Raw genomic sequence first — 20,827 nt, 5'->3', positions numbered from 1 at the left:
GGTGTGAACGAGTGTCTGCATGGTGTCCCATCCAGGGTGTATTCCCACATCACACTCATGTCTCTCAGGTTTGGTTCTGGATCAACCACCTCTCTCACCAGGATATTGCGATTACTGATGATAAAGATTGTACTCGTACCTATTCATTCATCACATGATAACCTCCAAAGAAACTCCTCCTACTTTTGTCCTGTGATGATTATTTTTAGATACATGTGAGGTTTCTGTTCGGTTGTCGGAGAGTGCAAGGGAGAAATCCGAGCTTTTTTTACCCATGCAGACTGTGCTTCATGTAAAAGCCTGTCTTGTTTCCCGTCTTGTTTCTTTGCGTGACCAATTGTTTGCTCACACTGTTGTCCGTTAGCTCTAACCTGCTGGCTCTGGTTGCATATATTCTCTGCCAAAGATGTATCAATCCCAGCAGAGGAGGTAGAGAGTCCACAGATAATGGTCTCATTAGAAGGGCATCCTGCCTGTCTGACTTACAATCATAGATATAAGATATGTTTTTATTTTCAAGCGTTACCAATGCTCAAGGATAATAGCAGGATAAACTCACAAGCTCACCCGATGTTGAATGTGCATTTTTTGAAAGATACTGTAATGACCGGGGGAGCAATAATTTAGGCAAATCTGTTGAGCAGTTCCTTCCCCTTTAACGTCATGTGTGGGTATAATTAGCACAACTGGATATTTTTCTTTTCCAGTCCCTTTTCAGGAGGCACAGGCCCTCCTCCTCCTTCATGAGAAGAGATTAAAGAGGTCGTTGCTTGTCTCTTTGACCTTCATGCTGCTTGCACATGGCTGTATGATTGGATGTTCTGCATGTTGTTCTCAAGACAGTGGCTGTTATGCACAAAACAAACTCCACATGAGCTGATTAACTACAGTATATGGAAAATGTGCTCTAGCAAATTGACTTATTGACATGAAATCAGACTTAAAGATAGCATCTGGCATATTAAGGTCATGGACAGAGGATAGCAGAAAAGTCAATTATGTTAAGAGCTTAATGGCACTACCTATGCAAGAATTATAGAACAGATATGCAGGGTCTCAGGGTGCAATTCTCAAGAATCAGTGAATATTTAGCAAAGTGTTGTCCCATAATATGACTCAATATGATCAATATGTAAATCAGAAGTATTGTACTAGAACCCTTATTACGGAAATTAGCTACAGTGTAAGGCCTGTAAATACACTACAGAATGGGATCACTCGGACACACTTGTAAACAGTGGCCACACTGGACTTTCATATCTCTAATTTCTCCAATGCAGTCGACCCAAAATCAGGCCATAATGTGCTGTCTGGTGTGATTTTGGAGGTAATGGTTCAGCAAATGGGTAACATTAGGCATCTAACTGCAAGCAACTGGTGACATTAACTGAAAATTGCTATCTGAGAGTCTGATGTGACTGCTATTAAAGTCCCCATGAAATGGCTTCTTAGCTGTGATTTCAGTCTGTATGCTGACCTAGTTCTTTCTGAAATGGTAAGTTAGAGTGACATGATGTTGAACTCCATGACTGACTTACACAACATTCAATATATGCCACACATCCAACAAATCTAAACATGCCTATCAGTAGCTTGGTGTTCTAGCGAAATATGAAGAGCAGGGAAGAGAATTACGCTCTTACTGATGGAGAAGCCCTGACGGTGTATAAAGGTGAAATCGCATTGTCTGTCAGTCGAAGTAGTGGCATATTCCAGCATTGTAGATTTGGTAAAACACCTCTGAAAAATGCCTGTCACATAATCATGACCTTGTACAAATTTTTTTTTTCCTCTTCAAAATTAATAAACTCCAACCATTTTTTCCTCAACCCAGCTGGATGGTTGGAAAAAGGGAAAAATGTGTGAAATAATATGTGGGCCATGTCCATGTGGGTTTCCTCTGGGTTCTCTGGTTTCCTCCCACCTCCCAGGTGGATTGGCCAGGTTAAGTTCTCCTAGATGTGTGTGTGTGTGTGTGTGTGTGCGTGTGTGCGCGCGCGCATGGTGCCCTATGACGGACTGCCATCCCAGTCAAGGTGTATTTCCGCATCACACCAATGTCTCCCAGGTTTGGTTCTGGATCTGCCTCCACTCTCACCAGGATAATGCGATTTATTTAAGTGATGAAAATTAAAATGAGAGAATCTCCTTTACTATTGTTGTTCAGGATATATACCTAGTATTGTGTTGGTATCCGTAACACTAATGGATAGGTGCAGAAAGCTCTGAAACACCCATTTTTATTTCAGGGGCAGTTTAAGTTTAAGTGGCAGTTTTCCAGGTTAGTGTTTTTCAGAAAGAAATACTGAATATTGCAAATTCAGTTTCACCCTGCTGAACTGAGCCTGAAGCTAAATTTGATATTCTCATACATTGAATGTTTTTGCATGCAGTGAATTTTCTTGGACTTTCTTGTAAATTCCAGCATGTTTCATGTATTAGAGGGCATATGGTTCGAGCTATTCTTAAGTAGTAGGCTGGTATATTGTCTTTCAGAGTTTTTTATGGTGGTAAAAATGTAGACGTATAAATGGAAAATTGGAGGTAAAATGGGAGAAGAAAGTGAAATTTATATAAACAAAACAAAGTGAATTTGTTATTGAAATTAAATGCCAAGACAGATATAAAACAGTAGAGGCTTCTCCTTTGAGTAATAAAACTTTTCCACCAGATACTGCAACATGGCTTGGCTCAGCAATTTAGCTGTAATACTTCACATTGTCACTATTTTCACAATCCATGCCATAGTTAAGTACTCATGCCGAATTTAGTTACCCTTCTTGTCCCTATGCCGTGTGAGGCAAGGCGTATTGTTCGAGCTAATCTTAAGTAGTAGGCTACTGTAATGTCTTTCAGAGTTTTTTATGGTGGATTTAAGAGGCCAGCAACTGATCTAGCATTGCTTCCTCATGATCTGAGTGAAATCTTCTAGCTAGGGCAAATGCAAAATAGCTTCTTATTCACATTGTGTTGAGTGTCCTGCCTAGTGTAGACAGTGTGATAACGTACACGGCTGACACTAAAGTTTAGTTCATGGCACATTTGGCTGTGTTTGGGCATGTGGGCAGCCATTAAGTTAATGTTTGCTCCTCTTTATTTTCATTCCAGTATTATATAACGTGTGTGTGTGTTTGGGTGTGTGAGCTGCCAGTCACAAACTTGCTGTGTCTTGTGCTTATTAGTTTGACTGATGGCATAGAAACACCGCCCCATTGTGCATTTTAACGTCAACTGATCTACGCCTGCTTTCATTTCAAAATAGTTAATTCGAAATTTGATTAGCATTTGACACATACTGGTAGTATTGCCTCCTCACAGCTCCGGGGTCTGCAGTTTTAGAAGAAGAAGAAGCCTTTATTAGTCACATGTACATTACTGCACAGTGAATTTCCCCCCCCCCCCCCCACACACACACACACATACCCCAGCTTGTTAGGAAGCTGGGTTAAGAGCGCAGGGTCAGCCATGACACGGCACCCCATGTCACTGTGGGTTTCCTCTGGGTTCTCTGGTTTCCTTCCTCCTCCCAAAAACATGTCGGTAGGTGGGATTGGCCAGGCTAAAGTTCCCCTAGGTGTGAATGAATGTGTGCATGGTGCTCTATGATGGACTGGCGTCCCATCCAGGGTGTATTCCCGCATCACACCCATGTCTCGCAGGATTGGTTCTGGATCCACCATCACTCTCACCCGGATAACGTACTTACTGAAGATGAAGGTTGTTCTTGATAATCTCCAGAGACTCCTATTTTAATGGGTAAAGTTACGGATGCACTTGTGGTGCACTCTAGGTGCACTTTTTGGTGGAGAAGCGCTATAACAGAGTGTGTCTCCAGAGAGTCAGTGCTGTAAGCAGTCTTTGTGCATTAAAATTCTCCTCTTTACGAGGTTATGTAGAGTGGTTGTTTTCTGGTCTTTTTTTATTTATTTTTTTGCTCAGTTCTATTTCTGAAGTAATTAAAAGCACTCACTTAGAAGCCTTCGCTTTTTATCCTATGACCAAATTTTCTTAGTGCTTTGTTCTTTCTATGATGCACACACTGTCAGAGAAACGATGCTTGCCTGGTAAGCAGCTAACCGCTACTACTACAAGCACACACATCGTTATTAACGTGTATTCTGAACGCTCTTGACAGTGAACACTGAGTCCATAGAGCAGCTGTGATTAAGAGGCTAGAGGACATCTGGAGGGCCGAGGTTGACTGAGTGCTTGGAAGTTTATCCATGTTAGGAGATCAGTGGCATGTCCTCTTTGAGATGAGAACAACATCAGGGTGATGAACAGCTGATGGGCTGTTACGACAGGAATTACAACACCTTTTCATTCACTGTCGTTCTCTCTCTCTCTACCTCTCTACCCCTAACTCTGTCTCTATCAACCTTTGTCCTTCACGTTCTCTCAGCCATTCCTCTCTTGCTCATCGTCAGAACTCTCACTCGACTGCAGCATAGACACCTCTCAAGCTGAAGCAATGTCACTGCTCCTGCAAATGCAGACATTCCAAAACTTTTTCATTTTTTTTCTTCATCCCGTTTCCTTCCTCCTTTTTTTTTTTTTGTTCATTTCTCTGCTTTCTGTCCTGTCTGCCACGGTATTTCTTTCCGTTCTCTCCCTCTGTGTGCTGCCTGCTCTCGCATGGCTCAGGCTGAGGCTTTGAAGTCTGCTGTCTGCTTTAATGAGTGCATTTCTGAATGGCTCTGTGCGCGCTGCTGCAGATTTAGAGGACTGAGGGCACTGCAGTGTTACCTTGCTCCAGGGAGTGGTTTCTCTCTCACTTTCTTCCCCCCCCTTATAAATTTCTGCCTTTATCTCCATTTAATTCTCTCTTTCTGTCTCAATTTCTCACTTACTCCTTCAGCGTCTCTCCGACTTTGTTTTTCGCTCCCTCTTTCTCTCTTCTTCCCTTCACTTTTTCTTTCCCTGCACAATGCCGCTTGAACAAGGCTTCTGCCTTTCCTGCACTCCAGGGAAATGCTGCCCGGATTTGATGTATAAATCATCCCCTTCTCGTTTGCTCTTTAATTTATGACCCCCATCTGTTCTCGCCTAGCCGCTCAGAATTTGAAAATGCTGACAAGCCATGTGAATGCTTCCACTTGTTCGTCTGATGCAACCATCCAACACCAGCTGAGTACAGGAAGCGTACCTGCTCCCAGGTGGCTCACACAGCAGAGAAAGAGAGAGAGAGAGGCAGGAAGGCAGGAAGAATGACTAGCTACCACCAGTTCAAGGGAGCCAGCTATCCCAGTAAGGCTGTATGTATGTGTGTGTGTGTGTGTTTGTAGGGTTTTCACCCGAGCCCCGGCAGAGTATCTGAAGCGGTTATGGAGGCATCAAAGACAAGCGCTGCGGTGAGTCACAGGCTACCTTGGCCTTTCTCCGTGTCGGAGGTGTGCGGTTGACCATGATGTCCGCGTTGCTGACAGCAAGGGGACGGGTCGAGAGAGCTATTCTGCATCCCACATGCATGACTAGCCATCAGTCATGCTATGAATGGCCAGGCTCCATCCTCTTTTCCGTGTGCCTATTTTATTTTTGTGTTTGTTTCGATCATGGCTGTTCTCATCACGCTGCGCTTTTTTGGAAACTTGTTTTATTTTATCCACCCATGTCATTATCACTAGCCGCCTCACCAGGCACCATCTGTGTGCTTCTCTTTCAATCTCTCATTTTGATTCAGGTAGATTCACCAGTAGCTACCCAGAGAGACTGGGTTCAGTCAGACTGGCGCATCTTTTGTGTTTTGTATTTTTGTCAAGCATGCACAGTAATCTCAATTACAGCCTACCATTTCATCATGCATACAGGTCTTAGGTAGAGATTCGTCATGGTTAACAAACAGAGCGTGGGTTTTCTATGTTCATGCTTTACAGTCTGTCACTTGGCAGAAAGAAAAACAAACGACCAGTCTCGTATCTGGCTAACCTTTTATTTTATTGAGAATTACTAAGCAGCATGTTCTTCACAGTGGACACCAGGGCAAATGTTGTTCACCCACAGAATGTCTGCTCCTGACTGTGTGAAACTAATTTAGCATTAACGTTTGGTTTTGAACTCGTACTATCTTCGTCTCTCTCTTGAGTTTGTGATCATTGCTCTTTGTGTCATTCATAGAGGTAAAACTTTTTTTTTTCTTCTAAGGTGTGACAGGAGCATCTGGGACATTTAGGATCTTCATTTAAATATGCTAATTAGTATATTTCTCTGTTTATGATCTACGCAATTGAAGATGAAATTTCAATTTGTATCTATAACCTACAAACCCCACAGAAAGCATAAAGGATCGGGCAGTTTTCACAACCTCATGCCAAAACAGAAACTAATGTACAACACTTATTGAGTTGAAGGCTTGATTACCGTCCCAGCTCAAATCACCATCTGTTTCTTTCCCAACAGCAAACTCTGGAGAATAACCTGACCAATCTGGTAAAAAGGAACAGTGAGTTGGAAAACCAGATGGCCAAACTCATCCAGATCTGCCAGCAGGTGGAGGTAAGTCCAGCCAAGCTTACAGTCCAGTATTACTCATCATCATCATCATCATCATCATCAGACCTCCTGCATGCCATTCTCTCCTTATAAGCTTTACGTAACAGATTAGTCTAGTTTGGACGTTTTGGGCCACCATTTATATTAGCATTTATATTAGCAGTTACACTCCTGTATTAGACATAAGTCAACTAATTTGTTCCTCCCAACAAACCTAGAATAAATCATTCAGATTCATATACATTCTATTGTATATGAATATTCTCTCAGTGGTTTCCATTTTAAATGCATTTTAGTGATGACCGCAACATTGAGTTGATGGTCCAATCTGTGCAGAAATCTATTTTTCTACTAAAGCAGAGAGCACTAAAAGGCAAATGATGAATGCCACTTACAGGAAATGTAGCAATGTTTGAGCACTGTCAACATCATTTGTTCAGTCACTTTTCTGTCCTTTTTTTTCCCTCTCTGTTTATAAAATCATTCCTTCTAATGGAGGAAAGAACCTTGAAAATGGCTGTAGACAGCCTATGAGTCATAGAAAATACGCTGTTCATGTGTGATTTTTAATAAAGGTCTAGGACCAGGAGACAAAATGAGAGCTGTGATGTAAAAAAGTCTAAATGATAATAACATATATTTTTTACTGTTCTATTTCTGTGGCATATTGCTGTCCAGATGAGGCTTATTACTCACAGATACTGACGTGTCTTCATGAAATCCATGACATTTGTCCATTAAATCCTATTGTACCTAAACAGTTTGTTGATTACTAGGCAGATATTGCTTGTAATTGCACCAGAATATATATTAACATTGAAATGTTTAACAAATGTACTATATCAGCCTGAATGAACTCAATCTAGAAGTATCTAAGCTCCTTTTGTCTATGTGGCGCATGCCACGTATGCACTGAGGAAAGCATTTATCCATGCCTATTTATATGAATAGAGAAGTAAGCTGTAGGGATAATTAATGTTATGCTTTTATATTAATTATTCATTACAATTATTAATTATATTCAAGGCTACATTACTTACAAGGTCAGAGACAATATAATGTGTTAAGAGTTTGTAAGACCTGACTTTGAGAGTACTGCTCTAAAAAGGCAGAGCGTAATAACCCCCAGGTGTCCTGCCAAATGTGTTTGAAGGTAGATATTTACTCTATAAATTTCACATCTGAGCTCATTTGAACCTGTTCACGTTCTCACAAGATCCGGGTTTCCGCAGATCCTTAAAAAGTCTTAAAATGTCTTCAATTCCTTAATGTAAAAATAAGACCTTAATTAGAATGAAAATGTCTTAAATTCATATTTCAAAGATGTTAAAAATGCAGATGAACCGACACTGTAAAGCAGATTCAGATTGTATTTTGCCTCTTTTACTGTTTGAGATGGTAAAGCCGTGTGATTGTGTTACACTCAGGGTGTTTGTGCGGCTCATCGGTGTTTTAGAGCGGCTCGGTTCACAGTAAACGCCGCTACACGCCAACTTCATCTCTGTCTGTGCTGTGAGATTGAGTCGCTTATAACCTGCGTTTAGACACAACGTGCGCCAATACACACCATTGTTTCACCTGATTGGTAATGAGATCTGATTTTTTTTTTTTTTAGACTGTTGCCAAATAAAAGGAGGTCTTCCTGCAGTTTTCTGCCAAAATAAAAGCCACAAGGTCAAACACTTAAAAGTGAATTAAGTCAGAAATATACTACTGTTGTTATATTACTATTTGTACCCCAAATGAAAAATTATTATTCAGTGCAATAGTAATATTACAAAATAGCAATGGCTTTTTAATATTTATTTATTTATTTATTTATATTTGTTTACAGACATTTATTAGTGATGCACCGAAAGAAAAATTCTGGGCCAAAACCAAAAATTCAGGATGCATTTGGCCGAAAACCGAACATTAAAACCCATTTTAAAATTGGGTTTTTGTTTTTTTTTTTTTTGTATAATTGTGATCTTAGATTAATTTCATGAATTTAATTAATCTGAATTGAAAAACTATAATCCAGTAAAATTCACACTTTTATTGAAATTAAAACACCAAAACAGAAACAATATTAAATATATTATTCTTCATTCAGTTCTGTATCAATCAAATGTAACAGATGTTTTATCCAGTTATCCAAATAATGTGACGTTAACTATTGATATTCAAAACAGCAGTCAAGAAATGAACTTAGCAGCTCTAGGCTAGCATCTTGCTAATACAAAAAGTTTAAATCTGCTACACATTCATTTTAATGAAAACAATAGGTGAAACACAGAGAGGCAGAGGGCCTCTGTTCTGTTGTTGTTTTGCTGTATTCTACATATTGAACGAGATGTCATGTTTTCAGGTGGTGTATCAAACCTGTCGTGGACAAGAGATTCGGCACTGTACCCCCTTCTGAAATTTCTGCGGAAAACACTGCAGATTGCAAATTTGATGTCCTTATCAGAAACTTTGAAATATTTCCAAACCGCTGAAATGATCGCCCTTTGCCAGGTAGCGCCGTGATAACCGTCGGCTAAATCGAAAGTGAAGTCTGACACTGAGGGGCAGCATATATTTTGAGCTCATCAAGTCATGGAAAATGGAAACTGGATTTTTATTTTCTTTCAGTTTTGGAGCAAATGATAAGGCAACAAGGATATTTGCTCTGGTCTCCCATATCCCTCTATAGACGTTTACCGTGCTATAGATTACGTAAACCCAGAAATGGATGTATATGTATGAACACAATCCATTACAGCTGATGTATCGTGTAGCATGATTGAAGTGATGTGCAGGTCTTTTTTGGAAAGGTCTTGAATATGGTATTTAAAAGTGCAGATACCCTGCAAGATATCACTTTGAGTGCCTAGAAAAGCTCTATATCTAAGGTATTATTATTATTATTATTATTACTTTCTACAAAATTAAATAGTAAAAGATCCAAAGTTGCTTCTTCCTTGCATTAAACAAAACCTGTCATGAGACTTTTTTTGTTTGTTTCTTTGTTTGTTTAGAGTTGTTTCTTCCCAGTTTGGTCACTTACTAATTCCCACCCACCTGCCAGCTCTCCCCCTATCATACATCACAGGGCGGCATAGCACATACAGAGGAAAGCAATCCTCTTCTGCATACCTAAGCATATAGCTGCCCACGATTGGCTAGTGTAGTTGTGGCTTTGATGCATTGGCTACCAACTACAAACGGTTGTGGCATCATCAGGATTCACTCTCTCGATCTCCCAGTGATGGGGCAATCGCTTTTCTGTTATGCCACTCAGGAGTTTATTATATGCATGTCTAGACAAAGTTTGTGCAGTAGCCCTGGCATTCAAGTGTGCTCCTTTAGAGGGTTGCTCCATCTGAAAAAGTATGAAATGGGGTCATAGAAAGAGCGCTTATCTATTCATCTATAAATTATGATGGATGATTTGGAGGGTTGGGAAGTTTTTATAGCGTAATGGCACCAGTGATCATGTTAATGGCCTCTAAGCAGGGCTCTCAGCAGGCGTTACCTGGTAAAATAAAGATTAAAAATTGAAAAGCAAATAATTCAAGTTCAGTTCTGGTGCACCCCACTTCATTAGTTTTAAGTGACCAGAATATCCCAAGGATTTTCTGGATTCCTCCAGATTCTTGGACTCTTAAGTAAAATCCCCCACCTTTTCCTCCCCATAGTACTTCTAAACCATAGCAGCTTACTCTTCCACTTTGACAAAGTGGCTTTATGTGAATTGCAATATGGCACTGGCCACCACACCACAGTCCTTTTCTGCCTCATTCATTTTTAATAAAGCGGTTCAGTATCTCTCTCTCGGTGAGAACACAGCCGCAGGCCTCACAGGACTATTTCCTGGCCTTGCACTGAGAACTTCCTGTCCCATTCTGTCCTGAGCTGTCAGCACACAGAAAAGCCATGCTGTAATCAGCAGCAGGACAAAACGGAGCTCTCACTCTCACTGGCCATGTGCTCTGTGCTGTTAAGATTGTGTGTTTTTCCCCAGAGATGTCTCTCACCAGCGACAGGCTGCAGGGATCCCCACGTCTGCAGATTAAACGTACCGCAGGGTCTCGTTGAAACCAGGAGTGAGGCTTTGATGAGAGGAGCCATTAACCAAACCCACTGTAGTCAGCTCATGCTGCAACAGCTTCTTCTCACGGACTAAAATCAAGACTTGCACAGTCAAAGGCGGTTGCTAAATCTGCCTCTGGTTAGATCTGTTAAAAACAATGGCTGTGGAATGTATATCAAAGAAGCACTCTGTAGGCTTTGATGCTGGTTTTTTTCGTTCTTTTTTCTTTGGGGGGGGGGGGGTTAATACAGCGAGACAACAGCAGCATCTTCAAAGTGTATACCCTTAAAAGATTAATCAGATGGAGTACTGTGAGGGTGTGGAGCAAGGCAGCTGCACTGTACCACATGTTGAAGTGGTCTATGTGAATGAAATCCCATGAGTCTCCACCCTTAGGCTCCTATAATATATCAAGGGAACATTTGACTACATAGGGATTCAGTTGGAGAGAGAGGGTTAACAGTTATTGTATGATTTACAGATTATGGGTTATTAAAAAAAATTTTCCCCCATTTCAATTACTCCATTATCATGTCACTTGGCATCTTTCATTTGTTTGCCTTTGGATTGTTACCCTTTTGAAATGCTTAGGGGATTCCTAATGGGATCAAGGCCAGATGGAATGCATTGTATCATGGTTTGTGTGTGTAAATATGTGTGATTAAAGCAACTCTAATGTGCATAGTGAGCATTGGGTAAAGATTGGCATATGGTGTGAGTAAAGGTCAAGCGTGTGCAACAGAGTCACAACTTTTTGTCGTATTGAGGCTGTGTTGCTTGAAAATGGAATTTCACAGTGAAGGTTTATACAGTGCTACAACCTCCCAAAATCCCCTCTGCAATGATGCAGCCCTCTTCACACACAGTTAAACGTGCATACTGATGCACCCTGAACAGGAAGAAGTCAGTGGGGCAAACAGAAAGCAGGATTAGCATGCAGCACACCGCACTTCTCCGAGTGCTAGTGTTGTGACGGCATCTCTGTGCTTTCCTTTCTTGCAGGTAAATACGGCCATGCACGAGGCCAAGCTGGTGGAGGAGTGCGATGAGCTGGTGGAAATCATTCGTCAGAGGAAACAGGTCATCGCTGTCAAGATCAAAGAGTCAAAGGTACGCTAGCCCATACTCCAGCTCTTCCAAGACGGCACACAAGGCAAATTAATTGCAAATTTGAGTCGTCCCCAAAGGTGCTGCGTCTGGCTGCGCTTGTGCGTTGCATGCCAATCAATTACACCTAAAACAGGCTATTATGTATTCAGACCAAGTGACATGATAGAGCCAGAAGTTACTTCAACCATAGAAAAGGAATGAGTTGTAGGAAGAGATTTTTAAACAGCATAGGCTCCTCACAAGCTTCAGTTTCTTCTTTGTCTTTAAAGACCCATCTGTGCTCGCTCCTCAGCAACCTGTCAAATAGCGAGACCCATATGGAGACGACAGCTCTGAGCTTACTCTCAAAACTCATCACTAGATCTGTGTCAGTGGAAGTGATGCTGCCGGACCCGCCGCTTGCCTTCTGTCTGTGATGCTTGAAAAAAGGGGAGGGATCGCTCATGGGCCTTCTTTTAACAAAACCTAAGTAGTGGTTTTTTGTTTGTTTGTTTTTGTAAGTGTGATGCATGTCCTTCCTTGGGAAGCTCTCGAAGGGCTTTTGTTGCATGCATTGAGATAAACCTGGAGAGATTGGTGATATTATATTAGTGGAGGAAACTAAGGCAGAAATGTTCACAAGTAGAGTGCTGAGAGGTGCTAGGCTTGAAGTAGAAAAGAGGCTGACAGAGGAAGTGAAAGGGAGAAACAATGCTCATGCGAGACCAATGAGATTAGACAGAGAGGCAGGCTCAGGTTCATTCCAGCCAGGCATGGCGTGTTGGTTCCAGCCATGTGAGATCACTTAACAAGCACCCTCTGGCGAGCAGAAGCTGCGCTTCACTAATGCCAACCAGCACAAACACAAACAGAAAGGCCAGTCCACTGCACTGTTCTTTTCTAGGTTAACTTAACTGTTGGTGCACCAAAGGACCAGATTCAGTTCTTTGTTGTTGTTGTTGTTGTTGTTGTTTTAAATAAACTAGCCAGGGGAAATCCCTTAGCCACTCCAGCATTATATTTATACGACATGATTCGTTCATTAATGCTAGTATTTTGTGAACTTTTCTCTAAATAGTGACTGAGTGGATTTTTGATCTTGACATAACTCCTTGTGACAGACCTGTTCTTTCTTCACGATGCCTCCATTAGCTTGCTGTCTTTTGTTAAGTTCATTGGTATAATATTATTTTTTTTATTGCTCTAGTCAGATTTTAGGGTTTTTTTCTCCTTTTTAGTTTACCCTATTTTTGCTTTTAACAAACATTTGCTTTTTTTTAAAAAAAAAAAATTGCTCTTTATCCGTCTTCAGTGGACCATTTCTTTATATATCGAATCATAACATACACTAAGGAATCACAAGTTATTCTCTGAACTCTATCACTAACAGTTCCTTAAGAATTCCGTGTTAGAGCATCTGCAGTCTCTTTTCCCAAGTGGATTGGCCAGTGTCCACTGTTTTGAAAATGGGATGCAGGAATCACAGGCAGATGTACTAATCCCCAGCCATGGCTGGTTATCATGCCTCGTGAGATTGATTTGATATGACAGGTCTCTGGAAGCATGAAAATACTGTTGAAATTATGCCTCTGACCCTTCAAAATTGCCCTAAGAACAAGTCAGGTTGAGTCAAGAGGAGATCATACCTTTATACTAAACAAGTCAGTCCAGTGGCAGTATGCCGTACCTCTCCTTTACTGCACGAGATGATTGATCTGTTTGAACGCATTAGTTGTCTATCATCCTTTTGGCCAAGAGGAAGTAATTATTTGCCACAATGTATTGACTGGTTTTGCAAGAACGTATTCAGTCTTGGTGTCAACAAGCTTGTTTAAGCAGGTCTGGGGTGTGTGCATAGCAATGTGGTCAGGCTTGCCAATTTTTCTCCCGTTTCCCCACAGGTTTTAAAAGCGATGGATGGAGACAGAAAGAGAAAACAATAATTCCATAAGACGCTCCAATATGAGCTTGGACGAGGCATATGTTTTCTGCGAGAGAACAATGCATACCACTGTTCGTCTAGACTCGGACATGCAGCGGGAGAATATTATCTGCATGTTTCAAGCTTCATCTGGACAGCAACAGAGAGAAATATTTCCAGCTGCACCCAGCTTTAGCACATTTACATTTCTAATAGACAGACCGTGCAACATACATCATGAGATTTTGTCAGGACATCTGTTGCAAAGTCACTGAGAGTATTATAGCACAGTCATATGTCAGGGTGCGCAAAACAGCAGGAAGGAGGGAAAGTGTTTAAGAATCAGGATTGATCAGGTATGTGACAAGGGAAGCATTTTGCATAGGTTCAAGGTGTCCTGTGATGATGAGATATTTTGAACATTAATAACCTAGCAAAAAGGACATTGTCATCAGTCAAGTGGAAACCAGCATTTTTAATCAATTTTCTTATCCGCCTGCAGTTTACGTAGCAATCATGTCCTTTCTGTGGCTGGATGAGCACACAGGGGTCTTAAAAGGCTGGTCCATGGCATTTCAGTACAGCGTTCTCATGTGAATACTGAGCGGAGACATACGTCCTTCCACATTATATTTAACTGTTTACATTGTTTGTTATTGGTGCTCATTGTCTGCTTTTTTCCTGCCTCACAACAACCAACTACCATTGCCAGTTTTTCACTATCTTTTCTTTTCTTCGTCAGACAGTAAAAACATTGAGTCCCGAAAGTCTTTAAGTAGACACGCGTGACAATCGACAACAAACCAGCAAAACCGTTATCCAATGAAAAGCTCCGAAAAAGTAACTCGTCTTCGCCAAAAACTCTTAAATGAACTAAATATAATACAGAATCCATTTTTTAAAAAGTAAGGATTAAGCAACAGCCTGATTGCTGAAAATATGTAATTATTATTGTAGCAATAATAATAATAGAAATGCTATTATAAAATAAGAATGTGTGCATTCTATGTAAAATTAGTATTAAAATTTTCCAAGATATTACTTGAATAGTATTTGAATATTCAAACTCCCACCCACACACAAACACGCACAAGAGTACATTGTATTGTGTGTATGGATGCGTAGAGTGGCATTTTAAACTTTCCACAAGGTAGTGAGTTACTTTCAGCACCTAACTGTGTCCTTACGGTAATGCCACGAAATCACTTCAGCTCAGCTAAGCCATCGTTTTTCTGTGGAAAGAGCAGAGTCGTGTTGGAGTTTACACCTTGCAGCTCAATTAAATTTTAATCAAAATCAAATTTGACCCATTTGCTGCTTGCCTTTCAGCTCTCAACCACTGATACAAGCCTCTGTAGGAGAGCAAGACTCCGCTTGTTCAGACACAGGGAATAAAGTCTCTTCATTTTGCAGCATTGAATCATTGACACTAGGCTACTGCACTGAGGTAGCAGTGAGAGAGTCAGTACTGAGAAAAATGCACAAGAAGACAAGAGTGGTCCTATTCCTTTTTTTTTTTTTTATCTTAAATTGAAATATGTTTTCACAAAATTTCATTCAGAATTATAGACTGTAGAAACTGCTTTGAGCACTTCCTGATGATGCAGCACTCACAACGCTCATAACCTGCCAGCAGCCATACACCTCCACACTGATGACACACTTTCCTGCAACTGTGATGCATAATCTCACTACTTCATAAGTGATTACATTATAGTCATAAACATCAAATCCAATGTCTGAAAATATGGACTCGTGCCTATTAGAAAACGTTAGCTATAGGTTACAACAGCTCATGCAAGATGAAGAATTATGAGATGCACTTACGGCAAAATAAAATACATTTTGAATGGCTCATACGCAAAGCAAACTTTGTGAAATGTCAGTGCACATGAAAAGTGTAAATTGAGCTCCTATGCTCATTAAATTCTGTTGAGAAGTTTGAAGGTCAACCAAGGTAGGTGTAATATTATAGGCCACACATTGTGGAGAGTCTACGCTTGTATTAACAACAACAGTTCAATTTATTGGAATTCAGTGAAAAGAGAATCCATAGGGGGTTAAACCTCATCCATCACTTCCATCATAGTGCAAATAAAGGACATCTGATACACCTTGTGGGAGCCATGAATTGATTCATTTTGTACAGTGATGGATGGAAAAAAAAATGTGTGTGTGCCTCTCTATCTTTGTAGGTGATGAAGCTCCGTAAGCTGGCTCAGCAGATCGCTAACTGTAGACAGTGTCTGGAACGCTCCAGTGCTCTTATCACACAAGCTGAGCAGAGTCTAAAAGAGAACGACCATGCTCGCTTCCTCCAGACTGCCAGAAATGTGGCAGAGAGGTGAGATATATGCATAAACACATACGGTATCTCTCTACACCATTCAGCATTTCCAAGCATGAAGTCAGCTTTTAGCACGTCTGCGCATTTAATATGCGCCGAGCGCTGCAGATCATGGTCTGCATTCAGCTCTGTCGATATTCTGAGCATATGGTCACACTGGATTTCGAAGAGCACTAAAGGGAGCTGTGGCTTCTACAAAGTCTCTTATGTGTGCACAAGTGCATGGATTCTGCACTTTGTCCCCATCAGGCTCAGCTTGCAGTGTCAAACCTCATAATCTACACTGGATAAATAATAGTCTTTCCCTGAGATACATGGGCTTAAGCCTGGGCATCTCAAGGCCATGAGATCAGTAAACTGCTTTCCACACATTTATCAAATTCACTCTAGATAATAGCGATTGCAGGATTCATCCTTTTGAAGGATCCTGCATACAAAATGCCTACAATGCCGCAGTGATGATTTACATGAGCATGTACCAGATATAGTTTAATTAAAGTCCTCATGAAATGGCTGTGACTTGAATTTGTATGTTGACAGATATTTTTTTGAAACAGGAGGTCAGAGTAATTGTGTTGAAGTGCTTGACTGATTTACAGAACAGGCAATAGTGTTCAAGATGCACTACGCTTGTGCCAAATTTAAACATGGTTCACAGTAGCTTAGCAAACGAGCTAAATATGCAGAAAAGCGAAGGGTTTAACAAAAAAAACCCTTTTATCCTTTATCAATGCCTGTCGACTTCACGATATCCTAGACATCAAGATGCGGTGTGTTTATAGAGTTATGCTATACATATGTGAGCCAAGGTCGACCGGCAGTGGTGCCGATGATGACGGAGAATCACGAGGTCATCACTGGGAGGCATCTGATATGTCTAAGTGGATTAAAGTATGTGTCTAAGTAGATTAAATAATATTATACCATGGTCTGTCTGAATACTTGATTCTGATTGGCTGGAAGCTGTGCGTTCAAACCGTATAATGTACAACTAGTTCCAGTCAGTTTAATCACCGTTCAAAATGAATGCACTGCCTATAAACAACTGAAGCCATAGTAACATACACTTTCAGTTGCATACTGTAGTTAAACTCACAGCTTCATTATTAGTAGATAATAACGCAGCACAGATATAGGTAATTCACACTCGCACAATCAATCTCTCTCTCTAATAACTGTTTATTATAATTCATTTAAATATATGTAATCTTATCACCCTACTTTATCTCTTTGTATGATTTAGAGACGGCAGAATTCTAGAGCTAAAGACGATCCATGTTTGCTGCTAACAAAGCCCTGCCCCTGGAGGCAGGACCTATACATTGTAGACAGCATTTATTTGGAGGAAAACAAGATCAGTACAAGTTGACTCATCAAAAAATTTTCCAACCGTGACTAATTATAAAATGAATATTTGTACATTTCCAAAATAATTTTTGTATTTAACCTAGATATAGTATTGTATTGGTGTTCATACAGATACAAAAAGCTCCGAACACTGTTTTTGATTTCAGAGGCACTTCAAGTCCGCATGAATCACATAGGAATAATAGACCACTCACAGATATGATTTAAGGTCAGGGGTCCAGTAGCGAGACTTATTTCAAGCATAGCACCTGCCCCCTGTGCCACCACTGTAGCTTATGAGCCAGGGTACTCATAATTGCCCCATGCAGTACCATTTCCATCAGTATTACAAGTCTCTGTAATTGTGCTCTCAGATGAGGTGATAACTCGGCTGTCACGGTGAAATAGTGTGCTAAATAAAGTTTAACATCGAGTGGAGCTTTCTCTCACTGCGCAACTCTCCGTCTCTCGCCGACACCCAGGGTTGCCATGGCCACAGCCTCCTCACAGGTCCTTATCCCAGATGTCAATCTGAATGAGGCCTTTGACAATTTTGCCCTCGACTTCTCCCGAGAAAAGAAAATCCTGGAGGGGCTGGATTACCTGACAGGTGAGGCAGATGCACAGCGATCCTACAAACCCTTTTTTTTTTTTTTTTTAAATAAAAAAAAAAACATTGCTTATAATAAGCTTTATATTTTTCCAGCCCCTAATCCGCCATCTATACGAGATGAGCTCTGCACAGCCTCCCACGACACCATCACCGTGCACTGGACCTCTGAGGACGAGTTTAGTGTCACGTCTTATGAACTGCAGTACACTATCTACACGGGCCAGACCAACTTCATCAGTGAGTATTACATTAAAGTACAGTGTATTGTACGGTGTGCCTTTTACATATTCTGTTTTCCTCTGCATTGTTTGCAGCATTGTGTGATATTTTGGAGAATAGGTATTGAATTTGCTGTCCAAAATTAGAAATGTGAGCTACTAAAGTCAAGAATGTGCTTCTGCAGTGCGGGATGAGATCAAGCTTTACGTAAGTTAGAGCCCAGCGGAGCAGTTTTTCTGCATGCTCTCCATTATGTAACAAAGCTTCTTGTGAGGTCTGCTTTCCCGAGGTTTCGTTGCCGACACATTAAACTGTCCTGCAACAAAAACATACTTGACTCTCCTTATACGATTTATGATCACCTACTAGTGCTGCACCTTTCATTAACATATAAAAAGTCCTTTTTTTGGAGTAGATAAATGCAGTGGCATCACAACACTTGACGTGATCTTGGCAGAGGAAGCCGTGTAAGAGGAAGAGAAACTGAGAACTGCAATCCAGAGGCCCAGTTCTGAAGTGGCACTCAAACAGCACCAATTCTTTCACTTCTCATGTACACTCCTACACATGTACACCTTATCATTTACAGCTTATCTTTCCTTTACTCTGTCTCAGTTTTTCTTTCTCCAACATTTCCCTCTGCCTATTTCCCCCTTTTCCATTTTCTCCGTCTGTCTCTGTTCTTCACGCTCACTCTGTTGGAGTGAGCTGTACTCATCCAGTTACAGCAGCAGAGAAAGCACTTTATTTTCCATCTCTAATAGCCCAGAGACTTGGGAGCACTGGTCTGGCCACTGTTACTGCAGCCTCCTCAGAGAATTCAAGTCGAGAGGCTGCGAAATGGAGAGGAATGCTTTCTTACCAGATTGACGACTTTTTCCATCGCTCTGTGGATGCAAGTGCTTAAGTGAAGCCACTAGCTGGTTATTGGTAGCATTTGCTTCTGTCCCATGAGGAGAAATTTGAGCTTTTCCCCATTGCTTTTATTTTGCTTGCTTTCTACACATGTACAACTCATTCAGAAGATATCTACACTGTTTTATTCCAGGGTTTCCCCAGGTGCTTAAAAAATCTTAATGTCTTCAATTCCTTAATGTGAAAATAAGGCCTTAATTAGAATGAAAATGTCTTAAATTCATGTTTCAGAGGTGTTAAAAATGCAGCCGCACCGACACTGTAAAGCAGATTCAGATTGTATTTTGGCTCGTTGCTGTTTGAGATGGTAAAGCCGTGTGACTAGAGCGGCTCGGTTCACAGTCAACGCCGCTCCACACCAACTTCATCTCTGTCTGTACTTAGACACAACGTGCGCCAGATTAACTTTGGTTTTATGTTGGAGTAATCTCAAGCATTTTTGTGGGCAGAGGTTTACAGCCTTTCACCTGATTGGTAATGAGAAGTGAATTTTAAAAAATGTTGCTAACAAAACAGAGGTCTTCCTGCAGTTTTCCGCCAAGATAAAAGCCACAAGGTCTAACCCATAAAAGTGAATGGAGTCTGTCAGTAAGTGTTATTCAGGGCAATAGCAATATTACAAAATAGCCAAGTTTTTTCTTTTCTGCTTTACAAAAATTTATGTACATTTATAACACTACTTGTTACATTACCCTGGCATTAAATGACAAAAAAAAAATTGTAAACACTGCTGTGAGGGGGTTTCAAAACAAGTGGACACTGCAGATTGCAAATTTGATGTCCTTATCAGAAACTTTTAAGTATTTGGGAAAAAAACGCTGACATTATCACCTTTTACCGGGTAGCGCAGTGATAACCATCAACTAGATCAAAAGTGACATCTGAGCGCTGCGGGGCGGCATATATTTTCAGTTCGTATTTTCAGTCTTTTTCTCTTTTGGCCAAAAACCAAAAATGCCATTTTCAGCAGAAATTTCGGTGCATCTATCAAATGTATGTATAGTTATAACACTACTTGTTGTGTTACCCTGGCATTAAATTACAAAACATTTAGTAAACACTGCAGTGAGTTGGTTTCTAATACAGCTGCTGAGGGAGTGATGGTAAATTTGACATCTTTTTCTCTTCCGACTGCCGTAATCCATCTCTCTATATATTTGATCCTCTCTTGGAAAGTCATGGAAAAGGAAAAACTGGATTTTTATTTTATTTTTATATTTTATTTTATTTTATCTTTCACTTTTTGAGCAAATGATAATGCAAAAAGGATATTTGCTCTGGTCTCCCATATCCCTCTATAAACGTTTACCCTGCTATAGATTACTTAAACCCAGAAATGGATGTATATGTATGAACACAATCCATTATAGCTGATGTATCATGTAGCATGATTGAAGTGACGTCTGAAATTTTTTTTGGGGGGGGGGGATATTTTTTTTCTTAAATATGGTATTAAAAAGTGCTGATACCTGCAGATCCCCTGTATTCCTAACCAAATCAGATTTGAGGTCTGTTATGTTAAGTCTGTTATGTTGCATTTTTGCATAAGCTGTAGATATTTGCTCTGATTATAACATTTTCCTGATCTGTCTTTGAAAATATTATGTTTGAAATATGTTTCAGAGGAATAGCTTTGAAGTGATTTGAAAATTGGACTGGATAAGCTTTTTTGACAGAGTAAAAATTTGACAGCTTTGTCCAGATAAGGGTTTTCAACTTAATTTTGTTTTTCTTTACTCCAGTTTTCTGTTCCAGTTTAAAACATGCAAAATTGTTAGAGATTTACCTCAACCTTCTCTACAGGTCAGATATCAGCAATTACACGTTTGG

General features: G+C 40.4%; 1 protein-coding gene across 8 annotated transcripts in view; it reads left to right on the top strand.

The window, feature by feature from the left end:
- The window catches only part of mid2 (midline 2), a 162,843-nt gene that overhangs the window by 128,909 nt on the left and 13,107 nt on the right, over positions 1-20,827 (top strand). For 6 of the 8 annotated variants that reach the window (XM_053630910.1, XM_053630908.1, XM_053630907.1 and 3 more), the window contains 6 exons: positions 5,286-5,351; positions 6,397-6,492; positions 11,549-11,656; positions 15,752-15,900; positions 17,733-17,860; positions 17,957-18,100. In XM_053630910.1, coding sequence (XP_053486885.1) covers positions 5,286-5,351; positions 6,397-6,492; positions 11,549-11,656; positions 15,752-15,900; positions 17,733-17,860; positions 17,957-18,100 — 691 coding nt within the window. The remainder of the gene's footprint in view (positions 1-5,285; positions 5,352-6,396; positions 6,493-11,548; positions 11,657-15,751; positions 15,901-17,732; positions 17,861-17,956; positions 18,101-20,827) is intronic. The other 2 variants (XM_053630911.1, XM_053630912.1) reach the window with 1 other exon arrangement.

Source organism: Ictalurus furcatus, chromosome 8 (genome assembly GCF_023375685.1).
Source record: "Ictalurus furcatus strain D&B chromosome 8, Billie_1.0, whole genome shotgun sequence".
NCBI lineage: Eukaryota > Metazoa > Chordata > Actinopteri > Siluriformes > Ictaluridae > Ictalurus > Ictalurus furcatus.
Note: the sequence above shows the minus strand (reverse complement) of the source record. Positions and strands in the feature narration are given on the sequence as shown.